At 41.7% G+C, this 21,075-nt stretch overlaps 1 protein-coding gene across 3 annotated transcripts in view; it reads right to left on the bottom strand.

Moving 5' to 3' along the window:
• Positions 1-796: 796 nt before the first annotated feature.
• Positions 797-21,075, bottom strand: part of FAR2 (fatty acyl-CoA reductase 2) — a 145,318-nt gene continuing 125,039 nt past the window's right edge. For all 3 annotated transcript variants that reach the window (XM_056341354.1, XM_056341351.1, XM_056341352.1), the window contains exons 7-12: positions 18,787-18,905; positions 15,950-16,017; positions 10,792-10,963; positions 5,122-5,251; positions 3,219-3,346; positions 797-1,727 (exon numbers count right to left, since the gene is read on the bottom strand). In XM_056341354.1, coding sequence (XP_056197329.1) covers positions 1,565-1,727; positions 3,219-3,346; positions 5,122-5,251; positions 10,792-10,963; positions 15,950-16,017; positions 18,787-18,905 — 780 coding nt within the window. In that variant the 3' untranslated portion in view covers positions 797-1,564. The remainder of the gene's footprint in view (positions 1,728-3,218; positions 3,347-5,121; positions 5,252-10,791; positions 10,964-15,949; positions 16,018-18,786; positions 18,906-21,075) is intronic.

The following is a 21,075-nucleotide window of genomic DNA, read 5'->3' as shown; positions in this document are numbered from 1 at the left end:
CATGTAGCATTACTTTTCCAGACAGCTAGGATGATACAAGACTAGAGCAACTGGATGCTGCATTGTTTCAAAAACTAGCTGCTTTTAAGCCTGGTAATCGTAAAGTGCTTATTCAGTGTTATCTGAATAAAAAATATTCCAATATTAGATGTGACTTTGAAAATCTGATAGCATGATAAAATTGTTGCTGTTGCACTGAGGCCGTTGTTGCACCAGCTACTTTGAAGAAGGCTCTCTTTCCCCCAATGGCATTCGTACTTCAATAGGTGAAACAAGTATCTCCAATAGCCATAAGTGTTTGGAAGGTCCTTGGGTTCCTTTCTAAACAACAATGTAGGACAAAACGCATTGCCTTCACAGTGCATGACTCTTGTTATACAGAAGTCATAGAATCATAGAATTGCTTAGGTTGGAAAAGACCTTTAAGATCATTGAGTCCAACCATTAACCTATTCTCAGCAAAAACAAATCTCAGACTTTTTAAATTCCTAATGACAGGAGTGGCAGCAGAACTGGCCCAATGCGTTCCTCCATACATATCTTTACACTTTCTTTGCCAGTGGAAGTGATCAACTGCAAAGTGATGTAGCTGTAATGAAAGCGTGAAGGACAGCATCAGGCTGTTTTTGAGCTACAGGGAGAGAGGTTTTCTGCAGACAAATCCAAGGGGGAAAAAGACCTTGGAAATAACAAAGAGTTTCTGAATTCTTCTTCAATCTTTTAAGAAGCCTTCTCTTCATTCTCAGATTAAATACAGCATTTTTCAAGCCAAAAAAAAAATTCCAAGCAAACGTGATAAATGCAAGAACAGGGCTTTTTAATAGATTGCAACCTTAACCACAGAGAGAAAAAAAACCTCTCCATAAGAAAGCAGCTTGTGAGTGGGTAGAGTTAACACAGGTACATGAATTCTATGTCTGTCTTCAGTTATGGCTTGAAAGTATCAGTCCTCAGTAGCAGTATAAGACAGGATCTGAAAACTGTTCAGTGTGCTCACTGGCCCAGTGTAACTGGTTGTTTTGTCCCTCTAAGTTTTGAAAAACTGAAAATGTGAAATCATGTTTTTTAATAAGGTACCATTTCACTGAATGAGAATGAAGGAACAGCCTCTTTAGGAAGACCTTTTACAGGTTAATTTCCTTAATTTCCTTGGCTGGGTCTTCTCTGATGGCATCCTTTTTTGTCCAAGGTTGTATGCTTTAAATTTGCCTCTTTTGAGGAAGAGGATGGGATTAAGATAGCCTAGGTAGTACGTGGGAAGACCATGACTTTGGTTAATCCTTACTCTTGCACATGAGACTCTAGATGAATGGTTCCAGCTTGACCTGTTCCTAAAGCTTCAGTTATGGCTTAAAAAATTGGCCTGGTCCTATGGAAGAAAGACCACCATGTATTAAAGCATTAGGTAAAACTAAAAAGGTGAACATAACAGTGCACAGTAAATGCAGGCTGCTGTTGGAGGGAGTGGGTTTTTCTGCTACTTTCAGACCCCGATGCCCACAGTTGCTGATTAGGAGGAGATGGAGGTCCTTCTGGAAGAGGCTGGCTGCTCTGATGGATGGCTTCAGTGCCTGAGGGTGCTGGATGCCCTGAAGTAGGAAAGGAACTTGTAGCAGAGGCTCACCACAAAGTACCAGATGTTTCGAGCCATCTGTGACCTTGCAATGAAAATGCGCCAGATGATCACAAGGAGGGTGGTGTTGAATGCATATCGGATGTTCCTCAGCCTGAGAAAGAGAAAGAGGCGTCTTGGGGAGGAAGACGAAAACAACAAAAGGCTTACCAGCTTGCTTCATTTGCTACAGGTAATTTTGTAATAAATCCTGTTTACCAGTGGCCCTTGGGCTTTTTGCCATTTCTATTTTAGTGAAAAACTTGTGCCTAAGATGTCCCTACTGTCTTGCAAAAGCTACGTTGAAGTCAGAGTATAGCAAATAATTATTGGGATAGGTGGAATACCTGTATTGCAAATCTCTCTTGTTCTGTTCTGGTTTGAAATGAGAGCACACAGAAGTCATACTGAGAGTTTTTTCTTTATGATAGTCTAGTTCCAACACTTTCTGTTCTGTTTGGGTGTGTTGGCTATTTTTTACTTTGCAGGATTGGTACCAGGCTAGAGGACCTTTGCAGCAGCTGATGAATAGTGTTCTCCTATTTGGGTGAAACCTTGCCTTTAATGACAGTTGTCAAAAATGGTCTTCACTTTTGCAGTACTGCAGCACTGGGGTTTTGGAGGGCGGGGGGAGATGGAGTTTGCACCATATATTTAAATGGTATTAATGGAACTTTAAGATGCTAATCATTCTGTCCTCTTTCTCTCAAGCAAAAGTTTCTGCAGTTCTCAGTTTCTCAGTGTCCAAGGGACAAAAACTTTGTACCTAATGTCCCCAGGACTGGTTTAATTTTTGTAAGAGTCTGCCTGTTTGGACTATGAGGCAGTTATGAGCCTGTTACAGAGGTTCTTATAAATCCTTTAAAATGACCCACGAATAAAGAACTTGTTTAGGATTCCTTGCTATGGCAACAGCCTGTTTTATGCTTCTAGCATTTAAAGTACACAAGACTGGTTTTCTTAAAGGAAACAACCAGTTTCTTACTCCAAGAGAGCTGCTACTTCTCCTTTTGTCTCCACTTCTCAGTAAAAGGGCTGGAGAAGAAGAGCATAATTTTAACTGAATAGAAGGATAATCTCAAATGGCTCACTGAGACTCTCTTAAACTGTCACCAGGGATTAAATGCATAAGCTCTCCACTGATTTTGAAGATTTTTTGCCCATTACCCCCAAGGAATTAGAAACTTTGTCTTTAAAATGAAATATAAAATCATAGAAATGCTTAAAGCTTTTATGCAATATCTTTGAATTACTAAAAACTTCCAGGAACATCACCAAATTTAATCCCGACCCTTATTTTGTTATTGTAATTCTGAATGATCAAGGTCATCTGTATCCACGTATTCCTCTTATGAACTGTAATTTTGTTACTTGGTCACCTGCTGGGAAGGTGTAATAACTACCTCTAATTGTTAGTGTCATCAAAAGCCCTCCTTTTCTTATGGGGTGGAAAAATGAAGTACTGACAGTCCTCTGCCATAAGAAACAAATTATGATATGTTTATATCCACATTATTCAACAGTAATTACTGCAAGGTAACTAGAATAATTTTCCTCAAAAGCTGTTCAAGGTAGCCAAGAGCTCTTGTCGCTGAGTATGACTTACTTTCGTAAGTGCTGCTTTGCTGCTGGAATGCCAGCCATATCCTCATTTAGCAAGTACTTCTTAGCACCTAGGCAGTAGCTTTCAATGTATTCTGACCAGTGCAGCTGACGAACATCAAAGTTGTATAACTGGGATTTAAAGACAAAGAGCAGAAGTTATTTTCAGGATTCAGACCAAATTTACTTTAAGCATCAATTCTTTATTGACCTCCATTCCTGTCTGAAGTTCTTAAAGCCACCAAGTTTCCAAGAAGATGTGGGCACTAACAGACTATATTTCACAGCTATCAATTAATGTCTTACCCAGCTGGGAATCTGGGAAAAGCAGGCAGAAATGTAGTGCTAGCTGGCAGAAAATAGAGGTAAGTTTGTCTTGCAGGTGGCAATTTTTGCATAAATACAAGTATTTGCACACATACGTACGCACACACAGTTGTGGAAGAAAAATGACATTCCACTCAGGTGAATGGATTCATATGAAAACCTCCATGCAGTTTTCGATGTGTCACTAGAATTATATGTAAATAAATGAACTGGACATTGAGTCAATGCGTGCCTCTACGTCAGTACTACTCTCTGCTTGGATGCCTTCTCTCATGGCAGCTAGACCGACAGAAGTCCAAGAAATGGGTTACTGTTGTGTTTGGCATAAAAAAAATATCTAATTTTAGAGCTAATTACTGCAGTTAGTTTCAGATGCTTGTACTGGAAAAACTGTTAGCAAGCTCTCAGGCGGTTGTCTGTCTATTTGAGCAAAGAAAGGATTTGTAAAGAGGAAGAGGTTTTGTTGTCAAGATTTATTTTTTTTAAATGAATGAGCGAAGTGAATGGTATTTTTTATTTACAGGGCCTTAATGGGAAGATACTCAGAAAAATACCTTCCTTTAACTGCCGTGCCCATCCAGGCCATTGGATGTGGTCTAAGTGCTTTGGTATCAGACCAGCAATAGCTTGGGCAGAGAGGGGTTAGCTAACTCGGTCTAACACAGGGGGCTGGCTACTGTGCAGATCCCAGCGTCTGTCAGATATGTATAGCCAAGTGTGCTGCCCACAAACTATCTAGCTTGAGCACTGCTCCCAGTGTGGCACCACTGGATGCAGTGCATCTCACAAAGTTCTCATAAGCAGCTTGGTAAGCTTGAAACTCTGTCTAGCTTGCACTCAGGCCTTGATGCTGTAATTTTTTATATGCCTCAGAACTAGCTCCTATCATACTATTTAGGTTCCCTCTGCATCTGCTGTAGTCAGAGCTCTGCCACTGCCCTTACAAGTCAGAATTTGCTACATGCACTCCCTCTGCAGACTAGGGAATAAAACTCTTGATTCTGCTACTGGGAGTCTGTGCAAGAATTTTATGATGTGACTGAGGCCAATTTGATGTGAACACCTGTGTCTCTTTGCAAGGAGATACTGACCAAAGGTGCATTCAAGCTTGTCACAAGTCTACTTTTTGTATTCATTCAGTTTTTCAGTTGCAATCCCATTCCTAAGGAGTATTTCAAACTTATAAAGACTACAACATATCTTTGGGGACTTGAATAAAACAGGAACTTTTATTATATTGTTCAGTGAAAGACACTATGTGTTAACTAAATTTCCCTGTGCAGTGCCCGTTAAAACCAATGGATGAAAATGTCAAATTTCCATCTAGATCACCCACCACAGCTGCCACGTTAACTGGAAAGAATTCAGTGATTGACCTGACAAAGAGCAACACACCTCAGGAGAAAACATTCTCCTGTAATAAATGGAAGGTTTCTGAGAAGTGATTTAATAAAACAAGGAGGAAATAAGTTATTACAGGTTAAATTCAATTCCAGTCATCTGAATGTCATGTGATACACCAAAAATAATTGCTGCAGATGAACAGAACTGGAGATTAGTAATCCATATTCAGGACATACCTTTTTATCCTCTGTGTTAAGGTGACTCATTAACATATTCATATTATCTGAAGACCAGTCCCAGGACTGAGTGGAGAAATACTGCAGGAGCAGCATAGACTTGTGTAGTCGATTGATAATCTTCATCATTCTGCAAAACAGGAGGATTGTCAGAGGTGGAGAGGATTTCTGACCTTATGCAAAACCTGTTGATTTGCTCTGTAGGTGTTTTCACCAAGCCAGATGAACAGGCATTGCAATTCCTCATCAGCACTGCAAAGGTACAGAACCTGCTCAGCAAGTCTAACTGCTCCAGCGGAGGTCTCCAGTTAACCAGCTTCTATTAGCGGCCTAAACGTGGATGCAAATATGCATTTCCCAGGGCAGAACTGATGCCTAACTTACTGGTCTGAACCAAACAAGGGTTGGAGGCCATATCTACATCATGTACCATGTACGAGGTGAAGAGCCCATTGGAACTAGTAGTGAGCCTGCACAGCACACTGCAGACCCACAAAGGTATATTGCTTGCTTCCTGATGTGGAGACCTCTCTTTCTACCTGTCTCCTGCTTTCAGCTGGGATAGAGTTAATTTTTCTTTCTAGTAGCTGGTACAGCACTGTTTTGGATTTAGTATGAGAATAATGTTGGTAACACACTGATGTTTTGCTGTTGCTGAGCAGTGCGTACTCCAAGTCAGGGACTTTTCAGCTTCCCACGCTCTGCCAGTGAGCAGGTGCACAAGAAGCCGGGAGGGAGCAGAGCCGGGACAGCTGACCTGAACTAGCCAAAGGGATATTCCATACCACAGAATGTCATGCTCAGTGTATAGACTGGGGGGAGGTGACTGGAAGGGGCCAGTCGCTGGTCGGGGACTGGCTGGGCCATCGGTCAGTGGGTGGTGAGCAACTGTATTGTGCATCACTTGCTTTTCTCGGGGTTTATTCCTCTCTCTTTTTACGTTTTGTTATTATTATTTATTATTAACATGATCACTATTATTTTATGTTATATTGTTATTATTATCATCATCATTATATGTTTTATTAAACTGTTCTTACCTCAGCTCATGGGTTTTAACTTTTTTTCCAGTTTTCTTCCCCATCTCACCAGGGCGGGGAGTGACCGAGCGGCTGTGTGGTACTTAGTTACTGGCTGGGGTTAAACCACAACACTACCACACAAGTTCTCTAATGTTCTCAAGCCTGAGTTGGCTCCCAAAGCAGAGCTTTGATTTTTGGAGCTACCTCCAGTACAGAGGTGACTGCATCTGCAGCATGGACAAGCTCTGAAGTAAGTTGCTCATCTTCGGTTTTTCAGATATAATCATAGAATCGTAGAATGCTTTGGGCAGGGACATTAAAGACCAGCTAGTTCCAACTCCCCTGCAGGGACACCTTCCACTAGACCAGGTTGCTCAAAACCCCATCCAGCCTGGCTTTGACCACTTCCAGGGATGGGGCATCCACAACCTCTCTGGGCAACCTGCTCCAGTGTATCACCACCCTCAGAGTAACAAACTTCTTCCTAATATTTAATCTAAATCTACCCTCTTCCAGTTTTAAAACTGTTTACCCACTACCCACGTCCCCCCCCCCCCCCCATTACTACACTCTGTGATCCCCCCATTACTACACTCTGTGATAAAGAGTCCCTCCCCATCTTTCCTGTAGGCCCCCTTTAAGTACCAGGTCACTATATGGTCTCCCTGGAGCCTTCGCCAGGCTAAACAACCCCAACTCTCTCAACCTGTCCTGACAGAAGTGCTCCAGCCCCTGATCATCTTCATTGTCCTCCTCTGGACCTGCTTGAACAGGTCCACGTCTGTCTTATGTTGGAGGCCCCAGAGCTGAACCCACTCCAGGTGGGCCCTCACCAAAACAGAGTAGAGGGGGAGACTCGCCTCCCTCGACCTGCTGGCCACGCTTCTGTTGATGCATCCCAGATGTTGTTGGCTTTCTGGGCTGCGAGTGTACATTGCCAGTTTGGGTGATTACCCTGACCCAAGTGCAGGACCTTACACTTGGCCTTATTGAACTTCATGAGGTTCGGATGGACCCACCTCGCTGGCCTGTCAAGGTCCCTCCCTCTGGACAGCATCCCTTCCCTCTAGAATATCAACCACACCACATAACTTGGTGGCATGCTTTTTGTATCTCTGGGCTTCTTTGATCTCTCTTTCTCAAAAAAAATTGTTTTCTCAGCCATTCCTCTCCCTGTATAATACAGTGGCTGTTTGGAGTGGGTTTTGTGTCCTTCCTTATACAGGAAGGGTCTCATAGCATGCACTCCTGGTGGATGACCTTGAAAATCAGCCAAGTCCATAAGCTTTGGTTTTGGGTGGATGGGGAGCTGTTTGAATGTCTTCCTGGAGTGTGAGTGTCCCAGTAAAGATGAAAGCTGCTTCAGGGGCACAGCTACTGTAACGGTGACTTTGGTAATGTAGGTTCACATCTCTCCTCTGCCTTGGCCTTTTTTTGTTACTCATTTTTGTATATAAAAGGGATGCCTACCTTGCAGGATTATTTTACAATTGTCCCAATGGTCAGGAGTACAAAAGGCCTGCGGGAGGCAGTTTTAAAGTGTGATGTACAGTGTTCAGTCCATTTTGAGAGAACACCATGTTCTCTCAGACTAGATAAGGGCAAGAGAAAGCACTAAAAGGCTGATTTCTGTGGAAAACAGAGCTATTTTCATGAGAAATTTTGAGCTGCCCAGAGGGTAACACAGTTGCTGTGACAAATAAAAGGCAGCAGTCTGGGGAAGAATGGTGCCAGGCTGGCCTCTCCCCCTGCAGATGTGACTGCCACGACATAAGCACTAAGCATAGCAGGAAAAGACACAATGAGTACATCAGTTCAGAGGAGAACTGCACAGCTTACCCAAAGCGAATTGAAAAAGCACTAAAACCTTACACAGGCACTCCTACTCAGAATTAAAGTGGTTTTCATTTTAGAAGCAAAGCATACCATCAGATTAAGGGAACCTTTATTCCGAATAATTATGTGCACATTGATTGAATGCAGTTTATCTAAACGACTTTAAAATTGCTTCAGATTAATCTTCCTGATTGTGCCTGTGTAGGCAAGTCCTACGGGTCAAAGCTTTGCAAATATTTTAGTACTTTCTAGGAACTTGGGAAACAACGTATATGGCTAGATTGCAAGGATCTGAAGTTGCCCCTCAAACTGGCTTCCCCAAAGCCATCAGTATCTTTAAAGCACTTAAGGCTAATGGAATCTGTCATCAAAAAATGATAAGAGAATCAACTGTGTGTCCCTACTTATGTTCTGAAAATAGACTATCCACGTTGCCTCCTGTCAATGTAGGCAGAATAAGCTCTGACTGTAGATCTACCCAAAGCAACGTATCTGGGTGGCTAAAAGTATGGGTCAAATAGAGAAGTGAAGCATCTGAAGAGCCATGTATGAAAACTGTGTTTCATGTTAACTGACTGAGCTCAAATGTTATGACCACATTCAAAATATTGACTGCTTTGGATGAAGGAGTGGTCTACTGAAAAACATCAACTGAGTAGAAATGTGCTTTTCTTCAGATTTCCTATAGAAAATCTTATTCTCCGCTATGGAGGAACTGACAGGAAGAAATCAAGTATTAGCTGTCATTGATAGCCTGATTAATTACATTTCAGAAACGTATCTTGTTTTCTAGAAAACTCTTTACAGCAATGCTTTATTTGCTCCCATACTGAGCCTTGCATGCGCAGATTCTCAGGTGTGACAGATTGCCCCAGGAGGCTACTAATGGTAGAAACCACATTATTTTCTAAGTCATGGATGGATGTGCAGCAATAACAGTAAGCCGTTTAGGGCAATTTTGCTAGACATCTGGCAATTTACTGAAATGATCTAACACTTAAAGTTAACTTCTCAGGAGAGGCATTATAGGAAAGGCTAAAGCTGAAGGAGAGGACTCTTGTACCTAGCCTTTGGTAAACAGGGTACTGCATGCGGTTACTACAGGAGGAACTACAACCAAGGTCCTCTGAACTACTCTGCAATTCAAATTATTGAAGGTCATAGGCTGGTCCTGAATAAACAGTAGATTTGCAGAACCATAACCAGCTCCCAGATAGCCTATTCTATATGATAACCCATCACCTTATGATGAGCTGAGTATGGATACAGTAGAGAACTGAAGTTTGGGTCTTGGTCCTGGCAAAGAACTTTCTCCTTTCTGCTTGCAAACCTGGCACAGGGTCATGGAGAAAATTCAAGAAACTGCCATGAAGATGGCTCGTACTTCTATAGAGGGAGTGATAAATAGGAAGAAAGTTAAGCCTAGCTGCTTTCTCTGAAGAAGAGGGAAAAATTAAAGGGAAATATTAAAGCAGGTTCATTGACACATTCAACTTTTTTTTTTCATTTGATGTGGCCTTAGACCACAGATGTCTTATAGGTAGCGGTGAAGAAAAGAATGAATGAGCTGCTACTATGCTTTCTACCACACTGCAGCAGTACCTGGATGAGCTTATGTAGCATGTAAAAAGAAAAGGGGAATTATAAGAAAAAAAAGATAAAAGACTTGGTGAGCTCACAAGTTCATTGCTGAGCCATGTTCGCTCAGGTTGCAAATCTTAAAGTTCAGAAGAAGATATCTTTCTCAGCATGAGTTCATGCTGAGCTCTATTTGAAGTTTAAGTACAGTATTACAGCCAATGTCCATTTGGCTATTTATGCCAATCAACTTTATGAAAAGAAATGTCAATAGTAATGGCAACGCCAAGACCTAACTGCTGCTTATTTCAACAGTTAGCAGATTCCAAACTGTTCTTGCTCATACTCAGTTTACTTCTATTTCTAGATTCCTGGATAACTGGAAGGTTTTTTATGGACCAATCCCCCTGGGTAGCAGAATGTCAGAGAGAAATCAGAGTAACACATCAGCCAGGGATTTCCCTGCAAACAGCTGAAGCCAGCTTTCTAACTAGCAGAAGAGCACAGAACAGCTGGTATCAACACAGTGCTGTCATACCGTTCCTGTGTTGCACAATAAATTCTCCTCTGTGGTGGCAGGGAGTAAAGGAGGATGTTGGCCAAGTTAAGTTACACCAGCATCCATTCCACCCACACGGGACATGCGTGCTGCCTGTTCCTCCTAGCCACGACATTGCCAAAGCTCAAATATACTAATTGCAATGATAAACTGCCCTTGTAAATACAATTCAGGATTTATTCACACTCAGAAACCACTGCTTCCTAGATTTCAGGGTGCTGAGCCAGTGCTGCCAAATGATAATAATGCATCTGATTTATGGGGAAAAAAAAATATTAGCTGGAGTGTTCTAAACCTTGCAGGTTTCAAGTCCTTATGCAAGCTCACAACAGATAGAAGCAACCACATCAGAAAGTTGCAATAGCAGAACTCTTGCTATACAGAGGACAGCGTAACTACCAGTCCTCCTCTTCTGTCTTGGGAACCTCTGAGGTGTAAAAAGTTGAATTTAAAAGATGTGCTGTTTCCCAGGTGCTGGAAACGGTGGGAACCTTAGACTACACTTAGCTACAGCCGTGCGGTTCCTTTTCTTTTTTGGCAATTTCCTCCAGATGAGGAGATGGGAAAAAGACCAGGGACTCCAGGCTGAGGCAGCCAGGTCTCAGAACTTGTTAGAGGTCTGCTCTCCATGACAGTGGCAGATGTGCAGGAGGCTGAAAGCATGTGTCTTCTTACCTGGGCTTTCTCCCCGTGAGCCTCATGTACAGGTCGTAGAGGATGGCCGGTGCCTTGTGACTGACGGTTATCCAGTACTGATTTATCAAGTAGCTGGAAGTCAAATGAGTGTTGGGTGTTCGGAAGGCCTGCTCCAGTGGGTTCCTTTTAAATGTGGACATAACATACTGCTCTGTAAAGGAACAGGCATTTAACTTAAAGTCAGGCACTTAATTTCAGTTGAGTTGGGCAAAACCATACCAACGTGCTGCAGTAAAGCCCAAGTTACAGTGCTTAATATGTTCAACCTACAGTTCTGCTAACTATGTAACCACCGGTTGGAATCATCTCACGATCCCTTCTGGCATTAAAATTGATTGCCATCTATTGCCTATTAGAAACACAATCCGACTCTAGACTTCATAGTGGCACACAAAAACTTCCTTATCAAAACACCAAAACGTAACGGAGGAACAACAGGCAGTGGAAGCCTGAAACACTTCAAAATAAGGTACCGCAGTTTTGCTTTCACCTGCAGTGTATGCAAAAGAAATTGATAAGTGCTAATATATCTTCAGATCACTGAAGGCAAACTTTTATCCGCTAGCATAAAACAAAAATGACATTTCTAGTTTCTCATTAAATTTTCAAAAGGGCTGATGTCAATATTAGTCTGAGTCAGGGACAGGTTGCTAGCACTCACAGGATGCTGCTTCCAGAAAGACTTTGTTATATCCTTTCAAACCACATCTGACCCACAACACCAAATACCTCAGCCTGTTTTCTGAGGAGCTCTGGATGCACTAAAGCAGCAAATTGCCATGCATTAACTTGAAAACTAATGGTAGGGCCGTAATCTTTCATTCCCTTTGAATGTTAAGGCACGAAATAGGTTTGGTCTGATTCTGAGCTCTTGCTGGAACTGTGCCACAGAAGTGGCATCTAGACATGCATATCTGGGGCATTTGCATACTGCAGAGGCTTAATAGAAATGCAGTAGTTGAATATAAGGCTATCATCCTAGGGACTGAAAAACAGATGGTGCTCCTATTTCTGAGCACCAGTGAGCTCAACAAAGAAGAGTATGTGGGCTTTCTTTACTTTTTTAAAAATGAATTTGAGAGTTATGACATCTATCTGTGTCCATATTATAGTTTACTTTCTAAGCTTATGTTACAAATAGAAAATCAGATGAGAATTTGCAAGTCACAAGAAAAATCCAGATCATCCTCAGATAAGCAGATTCCAATCATAATATTCAGACAGTTACTGTCATGTATCTGTGGTCGGCTCATTACTGCACTTCAAGTAGTGACTTTTGCTGTACTCATTCTAAGTAACAGCAGTTAGAGGACACTTGTTAGCCACTTAGCTGCTAAGTTTAGACAACAAAGAATTTTATAAAATACAATTTAGTTTTAGTGCAAGTTCATTGTTGTTTTTGTGTCCCATATGCTGCAAATGTAGTGGCTGATAAACAGCTCCCCTGAAACTCATCTTGCATCTGAATAGCTGGAACTGACTGCCATCCTTTCTGTTTCACGTGGCCACACTGCAATGATGTGGTTATCTTGTGGTCATCTTGTGGGCTGCGGTATGGAAATCTTATCCTTTGCATCCTTTGCAGCACGCTCTCTCAAAATGGCAAGGATTAGCAAAAAACCTCCTATTTAGTCTTTCCCCTGTAGTTGTGCCTGGCAGGGAGGGCTTGCTGGAGCAGTTTCAGTGAAGATTTGGAAAGGTGTTTACTCCTGGCAGTGGAGTGGCGATAGGCAGTTTGGGATGGGCTAACTGAGAAGGAAGCTGCTGTCCTGACCCAGCTCTTGGCACAGTTTGTGTCTAGGCAGTGCGTGAGGAGTTTCTTTCATCTGTGTTAGCAGCGTGGCCGTTTACTACAGTTACACTTTGACAAAGTCACAGCTGACTTAAATACAAATAGATCTGCTTCCAGGTTGGAGAGGGCTGTATATCTGTGCCCATTCAAGTAGCTCATGAATCAGGAGAGCAATCCCATGAACTCTGCTGCTTCTCCCCTTAAGGAAGTTTCTCCAACAGGCACTTTAAATCCCAGTTTATTTACAAACTCTAATCTGCTTATCAATATTTAAGTTCATTTAGTTTCATTTGGTCACTTCATTTCCTAATGGAAACCTATCAGTGTAACTGGGAACCACTGATATTTTGGCATTGTGATAGTTTTGTTATTGTCTGCAGCAAATATTTATAGCTCTGTTTACTCATATCGTGATGTTAATATATGCAAATCTAGTTTTCAGCTGTAAATTGGTTGAGAAGGTTTCCTTTTGGAAACATGTTAAAGACATTACTGCCTTTCTTTTCGCTTTGCATTTTTGGCATCTTTGGCCAGGATAGCAAGGAAGAACTGATCAGTAAGTGGAAAATGCAGACCACTGGGTGTACACCAGATTCACACAAATCAGCAGCACCCTTATCATCTTGGTTACTTCAGGCTTGTAGCAGAGAATGCAGCTGTAGTAAAGGAGCGACAGTATTATGCTCTGATACTACTTGGTGTGAGAAGCACATATGTCAAGAGCAGGTATCTGCTGAAAACTCAAGAAAAATTCTGAAAGTCAGGAATGACAGTGGTTTTGTTCTAGAATGCAAATAAAAAGGCAATGAGACCAACTTGACTTACTGGAAGGACATCAGGAAAACACCAGTGTTGCGTAATTTGGGACTGGTATGGAATGGAATTTGGAATGCTACGGGCATTTTCTTTACGAACCTGCCTTACCCTGACTTGCACCGACTCAGCTCAACTGCTCTGTCTTCTAATTTCTGGGAAGTGTTCAACTTCACAAGCATAGCAAATCTCCTACGCTCCAACAGTTTGTTTTGGAGGGAGAGAGAAAGAATCAGACAGACAGACGGGTCAGGCCGGTAGAAAACCCCAAACCACAGACATCACCTCTAGGAGCTACTGAACCAATTTAGCAGGTGGGTGGTCTTGCCCCTGCACAAAAACACAGCAGCAATTTCTACAACCCAAAGGCAGATTCAGAAGAGGGAGAATCAGACAGTAGTCTCACCTAGGCAGACTGTCAAGGATAAGTTTAAATTAAGTTTTCCCACACTGGACACCGTTTTAAAGCCTGCTTTAAGGTTCAGTTTTGAGCAGAAATTGCAAAATGTACTTCACAAAGTCAGACGAGTACTTACATTGCAGCAAAGCAAAATACGCTTCTTCAGATTAATACTCAGTTGTCTGACCACAGCAAAAAGCAAGGAAAATAACAAGAAAGTAAGAAAAAATCTCAGGGCATAGCATTATTTGGAAAAGAAAGAAGTCAGTTAACGTTCCTTTTAACACTAGAGGTTTGTCTGTATCTGGAGATCTGTAGAATAAACTGGTTTGCAATGGACGTTTAAACATAAGTTTTTAAGTAGACATATTTTTCAAATAATTATCTTCTAGATCTCTTTCACCTCCCTCCAAACTCATCACCTTTGTACTCAAAATGTCCCCATCTCAGTCAATTCTGTTCCCTACCCAGGGCATCCTCAGCCCACTTCAGTCTCAATTTCGCTGTTCAATTTTTCTCTCCTTTCCTCCTGCAGAATCCCTACTCTGCTGTCTTTCCCTGTCATTCCTACAGAATGACTACAGAAGATTTTAGAATTACATGTATTTACCAAATAGAAATTGCTAGGAGACTGAATTGAGAATTCAAACTGGATGGCTGCAGTCGTAACATCCTAATGCGATAAAACTTTCCCAAACTAATTTCTTAAATCATGCAAAAAAAATATGCAAAATTTTGCTCTTTGATACTCTATCCTAATTCTCTGTGGCCTGCTGCTCTCAGGAAAACTGTGGGTACATGTGGTAGAAAGAGGTCCACAGTGTCACCCAAGGAGAAAATTTTGCCTTCAGTTCCATCACACAGCTCAACTGCTTATGCAAGCTGCTGCTGCACCCGGGTGATTTCATTGCTAAATCCACTGCTATAAGCGAAGTAACAGAATAAAATCAATTACAATGCATTAATACATTGCTGTTTCCATCAGTAAAGTTACATTGAAAACAAGTTAAGAAAGGCAGACCTCAGGTAGTAGTACTATGGTGGCTGTTGCCTGAAGTAGCAGCCTGTGAAGAGCTTTGCATTTACTCCTGTGAAAAAGCCACAGAAGATCTGTGACTAAACACAACATTATCTCTCCCACCAAAAAAAAGCCAGGAACTTGGTGTGACGTTCTCACTGCTCAGCCGATTGCTGAAACGTCTTCCCTGCTCGATCACTGATCAATATCATGGTTAGGACATTAATAGGATTTTCAGACAAGCTTTGTTCTGAACATGCAGTTATGGTCTGATTCTCTACTGACTTACAGTTTGCCTACTTAAATAATGCAAAGACAAATGTAAAGCAAAGGCTGTTTAGAAGTTAGAAGTCCATGCACGCACTGACTGTATGCAGTATTTTACAGTATACACCTGAGCAGAGTTCTGCTGCTTGGCTTCAGCATCAGTTTTCCACTGTAAAGGTGTCAGGATTTGTCTCCTTTTCTTTCACCTCTGCCTTGCCTCAGAAGCACATCCACTTGAAGAAAAGTCAGCCACAAAAATAATTTGAATTCTTCCACTGATAAAATTCATGATCAAAAGGGAAACTGTTCTTGAAGCGCACCCGTCATTTCAAGGTTTGCCTTCTCAAGTCTACACCAATTATTTCTGTTCAGAATTTTCTGCACAGAAAGAGGAAGAAATGCTACTTTGCTTCCATAATATACTAGTTTTGATTTACTATCAAGGTTCTCCAAGTGATTTCAAAGCACAAAAACAACCTCAAACCCAGCAACCCCAGCAGCCAGAAAAGGAAGATGTTGTGTTAGGGCTACACAGAGCATCTTCTCATAGAATTAAGGGGCTGGTTCTCCATTCCTTTTCCCACCAGCGCAACACCTCAGTGCAGCACTTTGCTGGGTTGTTCTGTGATTACGCCCACAACGAAAAGCGAATCGATGCTTTCCTGCGCTGAACGCCCAGCACCAGGAACTTTGCCCACAGGACCTCACTGACTGCAGCTGGGTCTCCCACATGCAGTTTGAATGGCAGATGCTGAATGCCACCTAAATATAGGAAACCACCACTTCAAAGCCTGGCTGGGGAATGCTATTGACGTTTGACACGTTCTAGATTTAAATTAGAACTTACCCATTTCTCCCCAGAAGAAAGGGTTGATTCCGCCTGTTGTGCAGTTGTACACCAACAGGTTTTTTGGTCTGGAAAAGAGAAATTATTATTATTATTTTAAGGTTTGAAGAAAAGCACCGAAAGCTTTATTAATGGAGCATGAAATCGAACAGCCCAAGAAACAGTAACATCAGCTTATTTAAAAAAATGCAGAAAAGTGCATTTTTCATAAATATGAAAATACAGTATAAACCACAATTTTTTTATACCATTTTTATACCATTCAGTCAGATTCTGGAAAGCGTATGTGATTTGAGAAAAATCATATATCACTTATAAAAAATAAAAATAATAAGGAAAGCATGCATACTGACACATTTCTGGGTTTTTTAAAAATAGTTTATCTGAATATATTGTAAATAACAGGCCCAAGGCAACCTCAGGGACACACTGTGTATTTTACAGTCATTTACTTAAAGGATATGATTTGTGCTACTTTCAAACTCCATTTGTTAGGGTGGTGATTACGAATCCATTTCAACAAAATTCTCATTTTAATACCAAATAAAGTTTGATGTTATTTGGGTGTGGAACTTAACGTAGATCATACTGCTTTTCATTTCTTCCTTTGATATAAGGCAAGAATTAGTCAAACAGCTTTTTCGATCCCAGCCTGCCTTGCCAAGGGTGCAAGTGATGCCATCAGCACAGCATTTTTCTTACAGTACATCTGGAGCCATCTGCCAAAATGCTAAAAGAAGTGAGATCTGGCCTTGAACAGGGGCTGGCAGCGTGGCTGGAGGATACAGCACCTCAGTGCTTCTAGGGTGCACGTGGTGCTCAGAGCCGGAGCCACCGGAGGAGGCTGCCCATGAGGAACCTCTCTTTTACAAACTCCTGTGACTGAAGAGACTGGGAGACAGAACCCCTAAACCTGCGACAGAAAATCTCACACAGCAAAACTTGAAAATGGCATTTGGATAGTGAACAGTTTTAATGGTGCTTTTTGTAATAATGCTTTGAATTCATGGCATTTGGCTGTATACTGTCATTATTACTAATTCCTAGCAGACTTCTAGGGATGGTTAGGACTGAAAGACATGTGTCAAGCTCTGAATCCATGATCTCCTGTAACCGAATTGCTGAGTGCAAGTCTGATAGAGTGTTGAACATAGAAACGCCCAGTAGTGCTTAATGTGGGAAACTGCGTTATACAGATCAATACAGCAACTCACTACAGACTAAATCTGCAATATGTACCCATACCAAAACCTCACGTAGTGCTGAGCTACGCCCATGGCCTGATGGAAAATGCACTGATGTGAAAGTGCAGGCTTCCACTTACTCCATGGGTCAGGCCCATTAAACACCAAGGAAGAGGATTTCTCTGTTTTCCCAGCTTCTAGTGAAGAGTCTCTCCTTGTTGGTTTTTTTTTTTTTTCCCATTCTCCACCTTCCAGCTGAGTTGATGGCCTTGGTAGTGTAGGGGTTTGTACAGCTTCTATTTCTATGCTATGTAATGAAAATTGCAGCTCTCTGCTAAGTTTTAGAATCTAATTTCTGTGGGTAATGTCAGCTGCCCTGAAGGACACTGACTTTCTTATTAGATGATTTGAAAAAAAATAATCATAAACCACACATGCTGTTCTTCAGGACAGCACCTAAACCCAAAATTCTCTCAGAGAAATCAAATTTACAGAAGGCTCAGGCTCTTGATTTTTGTATACAGATTGCTGATCTTGGGGTTGTGCCCAGCTACACAAAGCTTTAAATCAAGATCCTCAGTTGCTCCTTTAGCCTAATAATTATTTGTGTGGGAACCAGACTAAAACTATGTATCTTTTGCCAATGAAAAGTTAGAAAACATGGCCCTTCTCCCACCACGGCCAGAGCTGGGAATTCTACCTGTGGGCTGATATACTGCTCATCAACATGTGCTCTTCTCCTTTTCCAGCTTTATGGACAGGCCATAGCCCTCTTCATCTGGAGGCTCTCAGAGGTGTGTGGGTAAGGGGAAGCTGTATCTATTTTTCCCAGCCTGTGCTGCTGTGTCTGATGCTGATGGAGGGGGAGAAAAAGATGAGAAAAATAAATCTGAAGAGCTGGCGAGCTGCCTTTTAAGAATCCCTGTATTTAGGGTACTGTACACAGCTCTTCCCTACTCTCAGCTCAGAGGGCTTATTCTGTCTTTTCCATGTAAAATATTTCTGCCTTTTATTTGCCTGGTATTGATTTCTCAGAATGACATACACCTCCAGAATAATTCATGTGGATTACACTCTACCACTTCCTACCTAACGATTAAAGATCAGAGCTAGAGGTTCACAGGGAAAGATCTTAAATCCTTAATGTCACTTATACATACCCTTCTCCACAATGCAAAGAATAGGTTTTAGATCCTCTCCCCATCATATGAGCCCATAATATATTTATATTGTGCAGCATTTTCCAAGGAACACAGGCAGAGCATTTTCACCAGGAAAACTCTGGAAGACACTGGAAAAATGACTTAATGCAGCTGCCTGAGAAAGGAGGCCTGAAAAGTAGCTGCTGCAAAGCCACAGTAAAGTTCTTGTCCTTCAGAAAAGTCACTTCTGAGAGACAGACTTGTCAGCTGAGCCTATGTTGTACTGAGAAACAGATCTCACCTGCAGCTTTGGAGATTTCCTAACTCTAAACCCCTGCCTTTATTGCTTCTGCTGTGCTCTTAGCCCTTGCCGACATGGAGGAGGAAACCTGAACCAGAAAACAGATCAGCCAGGCTCTTGCACAGGTTTTCCATTAGCTTCTGGTTCCCTTTCAAGTCCTGGTGCAGGCAGGAAATGCCCAAGCCCCGCAAAACAGGAGCAGCTGCCCACCTGTGCACAGCAGTGTACCACCCGGCCGCAAGGGTGAGGTTGATGGCGACGTCTACTGGAATCATATCGGCCACCGCTTCGTTGTTGGCGATGACAGTCCGCAGAATCCCTTTGCCTGCCTGTGGGACAAAGGAAAACGGTCACTAACGTAAGGCCATAGTGAGATTTGATCGGCTTGGACTGAGGACAGACCATCACATTAGCAGTTTTCAGGCTGGCACCTGCTGCAGAAGATTATTTGCGTTCTGTGAAAACAAAGATGGATCTCAGGCAGATCCCACTGTTCTGCGTTTTCAGAGGATGTCTAAAACATGATAACATCTGTGCTGTGTACAAGAAAAGCTGTGACTTATTTAACTCAATATGAAAAAAATACCTTAGGAAAAAATGTATTTGAATTTACTAAAGTAAAATTCCCAGTGATACCTGAAGTTACATTTTTGTAAGTGACACAGGCAGACAGAGGTCTGAGTGTCCCTCAAAGACAGCAGTCACTTTGGAAATGATACCAATAGGCTTTTTGAAAAGTTTACTCCATTTCCTTTGGATGTATTCACACTCTCCTCTTTTACAAAGCTGTGTCTGTTAAGCCCAAAGACACAGTTGAGACACGGCCCCTGCCTTGAAGAGATTGCAACCCAATGACAATCAGGAGATTAATGAGTGAAAATACAGAGTACTGACAACCAAAGAGAAGAGGCAGACAACAACAAAGAATAGAAGATTTTCATTTTGCTTTGGTTGGAAGTACCAAATTTGTCAGGGGATCAGGCTTCCCAAAATATATATATTTAACCTGAATGCTTATCAAGGGTTTTCCTTGATGACCAATTAATCTTTGGAGGTTCCACAGCAGAGACACGGCAACAGATGGCAAAAACATGGCAGACTAAATCAGGGAGGACAATTCAATAATACAGAAATGTAGAGGTGAAACAGGGTGAAGGAACTTCACCTAGTGTCAGGTATGAGGGCTGAAGGGAGCAAATAAGAAAAGAAACCTCCAATGGCAGAGTCAAGGTTGCAATCAAGTTACCTAGCACGTGAGAAATAAAATGCAATGATGCTGAGGACCCAGTGGAAAAGCTAGGAGGATACAAGCACTAGTGAAGCAAGGAAGGAAAAACGCTCTTATAATTTAGATCCATGCAAAGCCAGAGGGAAGGACTCAGTGACGGGGCAAAGAATATGCTCTACAGATCCACCAATATTTAAAAGTTAGGGCAAAGGAAATGTTATAGCATTTATTTTCTTACAACCCAAGACTCCCATTTCATGATAAAATAGCTCTCCATCAGTTAAAGACAAAGTTTTACTACAGCAACTGGGCAGGAAATGCCTAGTTGTGGAAAAACCCTTGCCTGAAGTCTGGGGAGAAGAAAGATGTGATGGAAAAAGCATTTCAGACTTGATATCAACTTGTAAAGTACACACCACTGTCTACACCATCACTGGGGGATTTTAAGGGACACTGCATCCCCCTGTTTGGGAGGTGTTTATCTGGGGTTTGTTGTTCTGTCTCTCTCCCCCTCTTTTCCCCTTCTTATAATCAGACGGTTTTGTTACACTTCATAGCTTGCAAGTAAGGCAATACCACTTACGACTGATTTAATTTTCATGAGCTAAGACTCCTGAGCAGTCACATCTCATCCTTTTTTGCAGCTGGCAGAAGGATCATAGACTGAGATACAGGCAGCCGTGTAAGCTTCCCCACACAACTCCATCCTCCTCAAACCTATGGCATGCACTTAACTTCTGCTGTCCTAAGCCCAACCACAGTTATGCTTAGACATTTAAACCTTAACTTGCAACAACACTATGATTTTTCTGTTGTTGTTCTGACTGGTGGTTTTTTAAAGAGAAAAAAAAGAAAGTAGAATCAAAGGTGGTAATCAAGCTCAGCCATGAGTTTTCCACTGCTGTGTACACATGCCCACTAGACACCACTGCGTGATAAACTATCACGTGTTCACAGGTACACGAAAGACATTTTTGAGGTCTTCAAAACTATTAAATCTGATGGATGTGCTGCAAACTTGCCTGTATTCAGAGAAGCATGCGATGTTTGTGTACACATGAATGAATTAGAGATTTAATATATTGTGTATTTTAGTAAAGACTTCAGGTTTAAGTGTTTTAAGTTACTTTTTTACATTGGAAATGGTTTGGTACTTAATTACCGGGTAAATATTTCTATTTATGATTGCCGACTTTTTTCTCTTGAGTGAAATAGAAGCTATTGTAGCTAAAGCCTCCAAAATCATTTCCCAGTCTGAGTCTGACATTTCT

Source organism: Falco biarmicus, chromosome 5 (genome assembly GCF_023638135.1).
Source record: "Falco biarmicus isolate bFalBia1 chromosome 5, bFalBia1.pri, whole genome shotgun sequence".
Classification (NCBI taxonomy): Eukaryota; Metazoa; Chordata; class Aves; order Falconiformes; family Falconidae; genus Falco; species Falco biarmicus.
The sequence above is the reverse complement of the archived record's forward strand: the minus strand, read 5'-3'. Positions and strand labels throughout refer to the sequence as shown.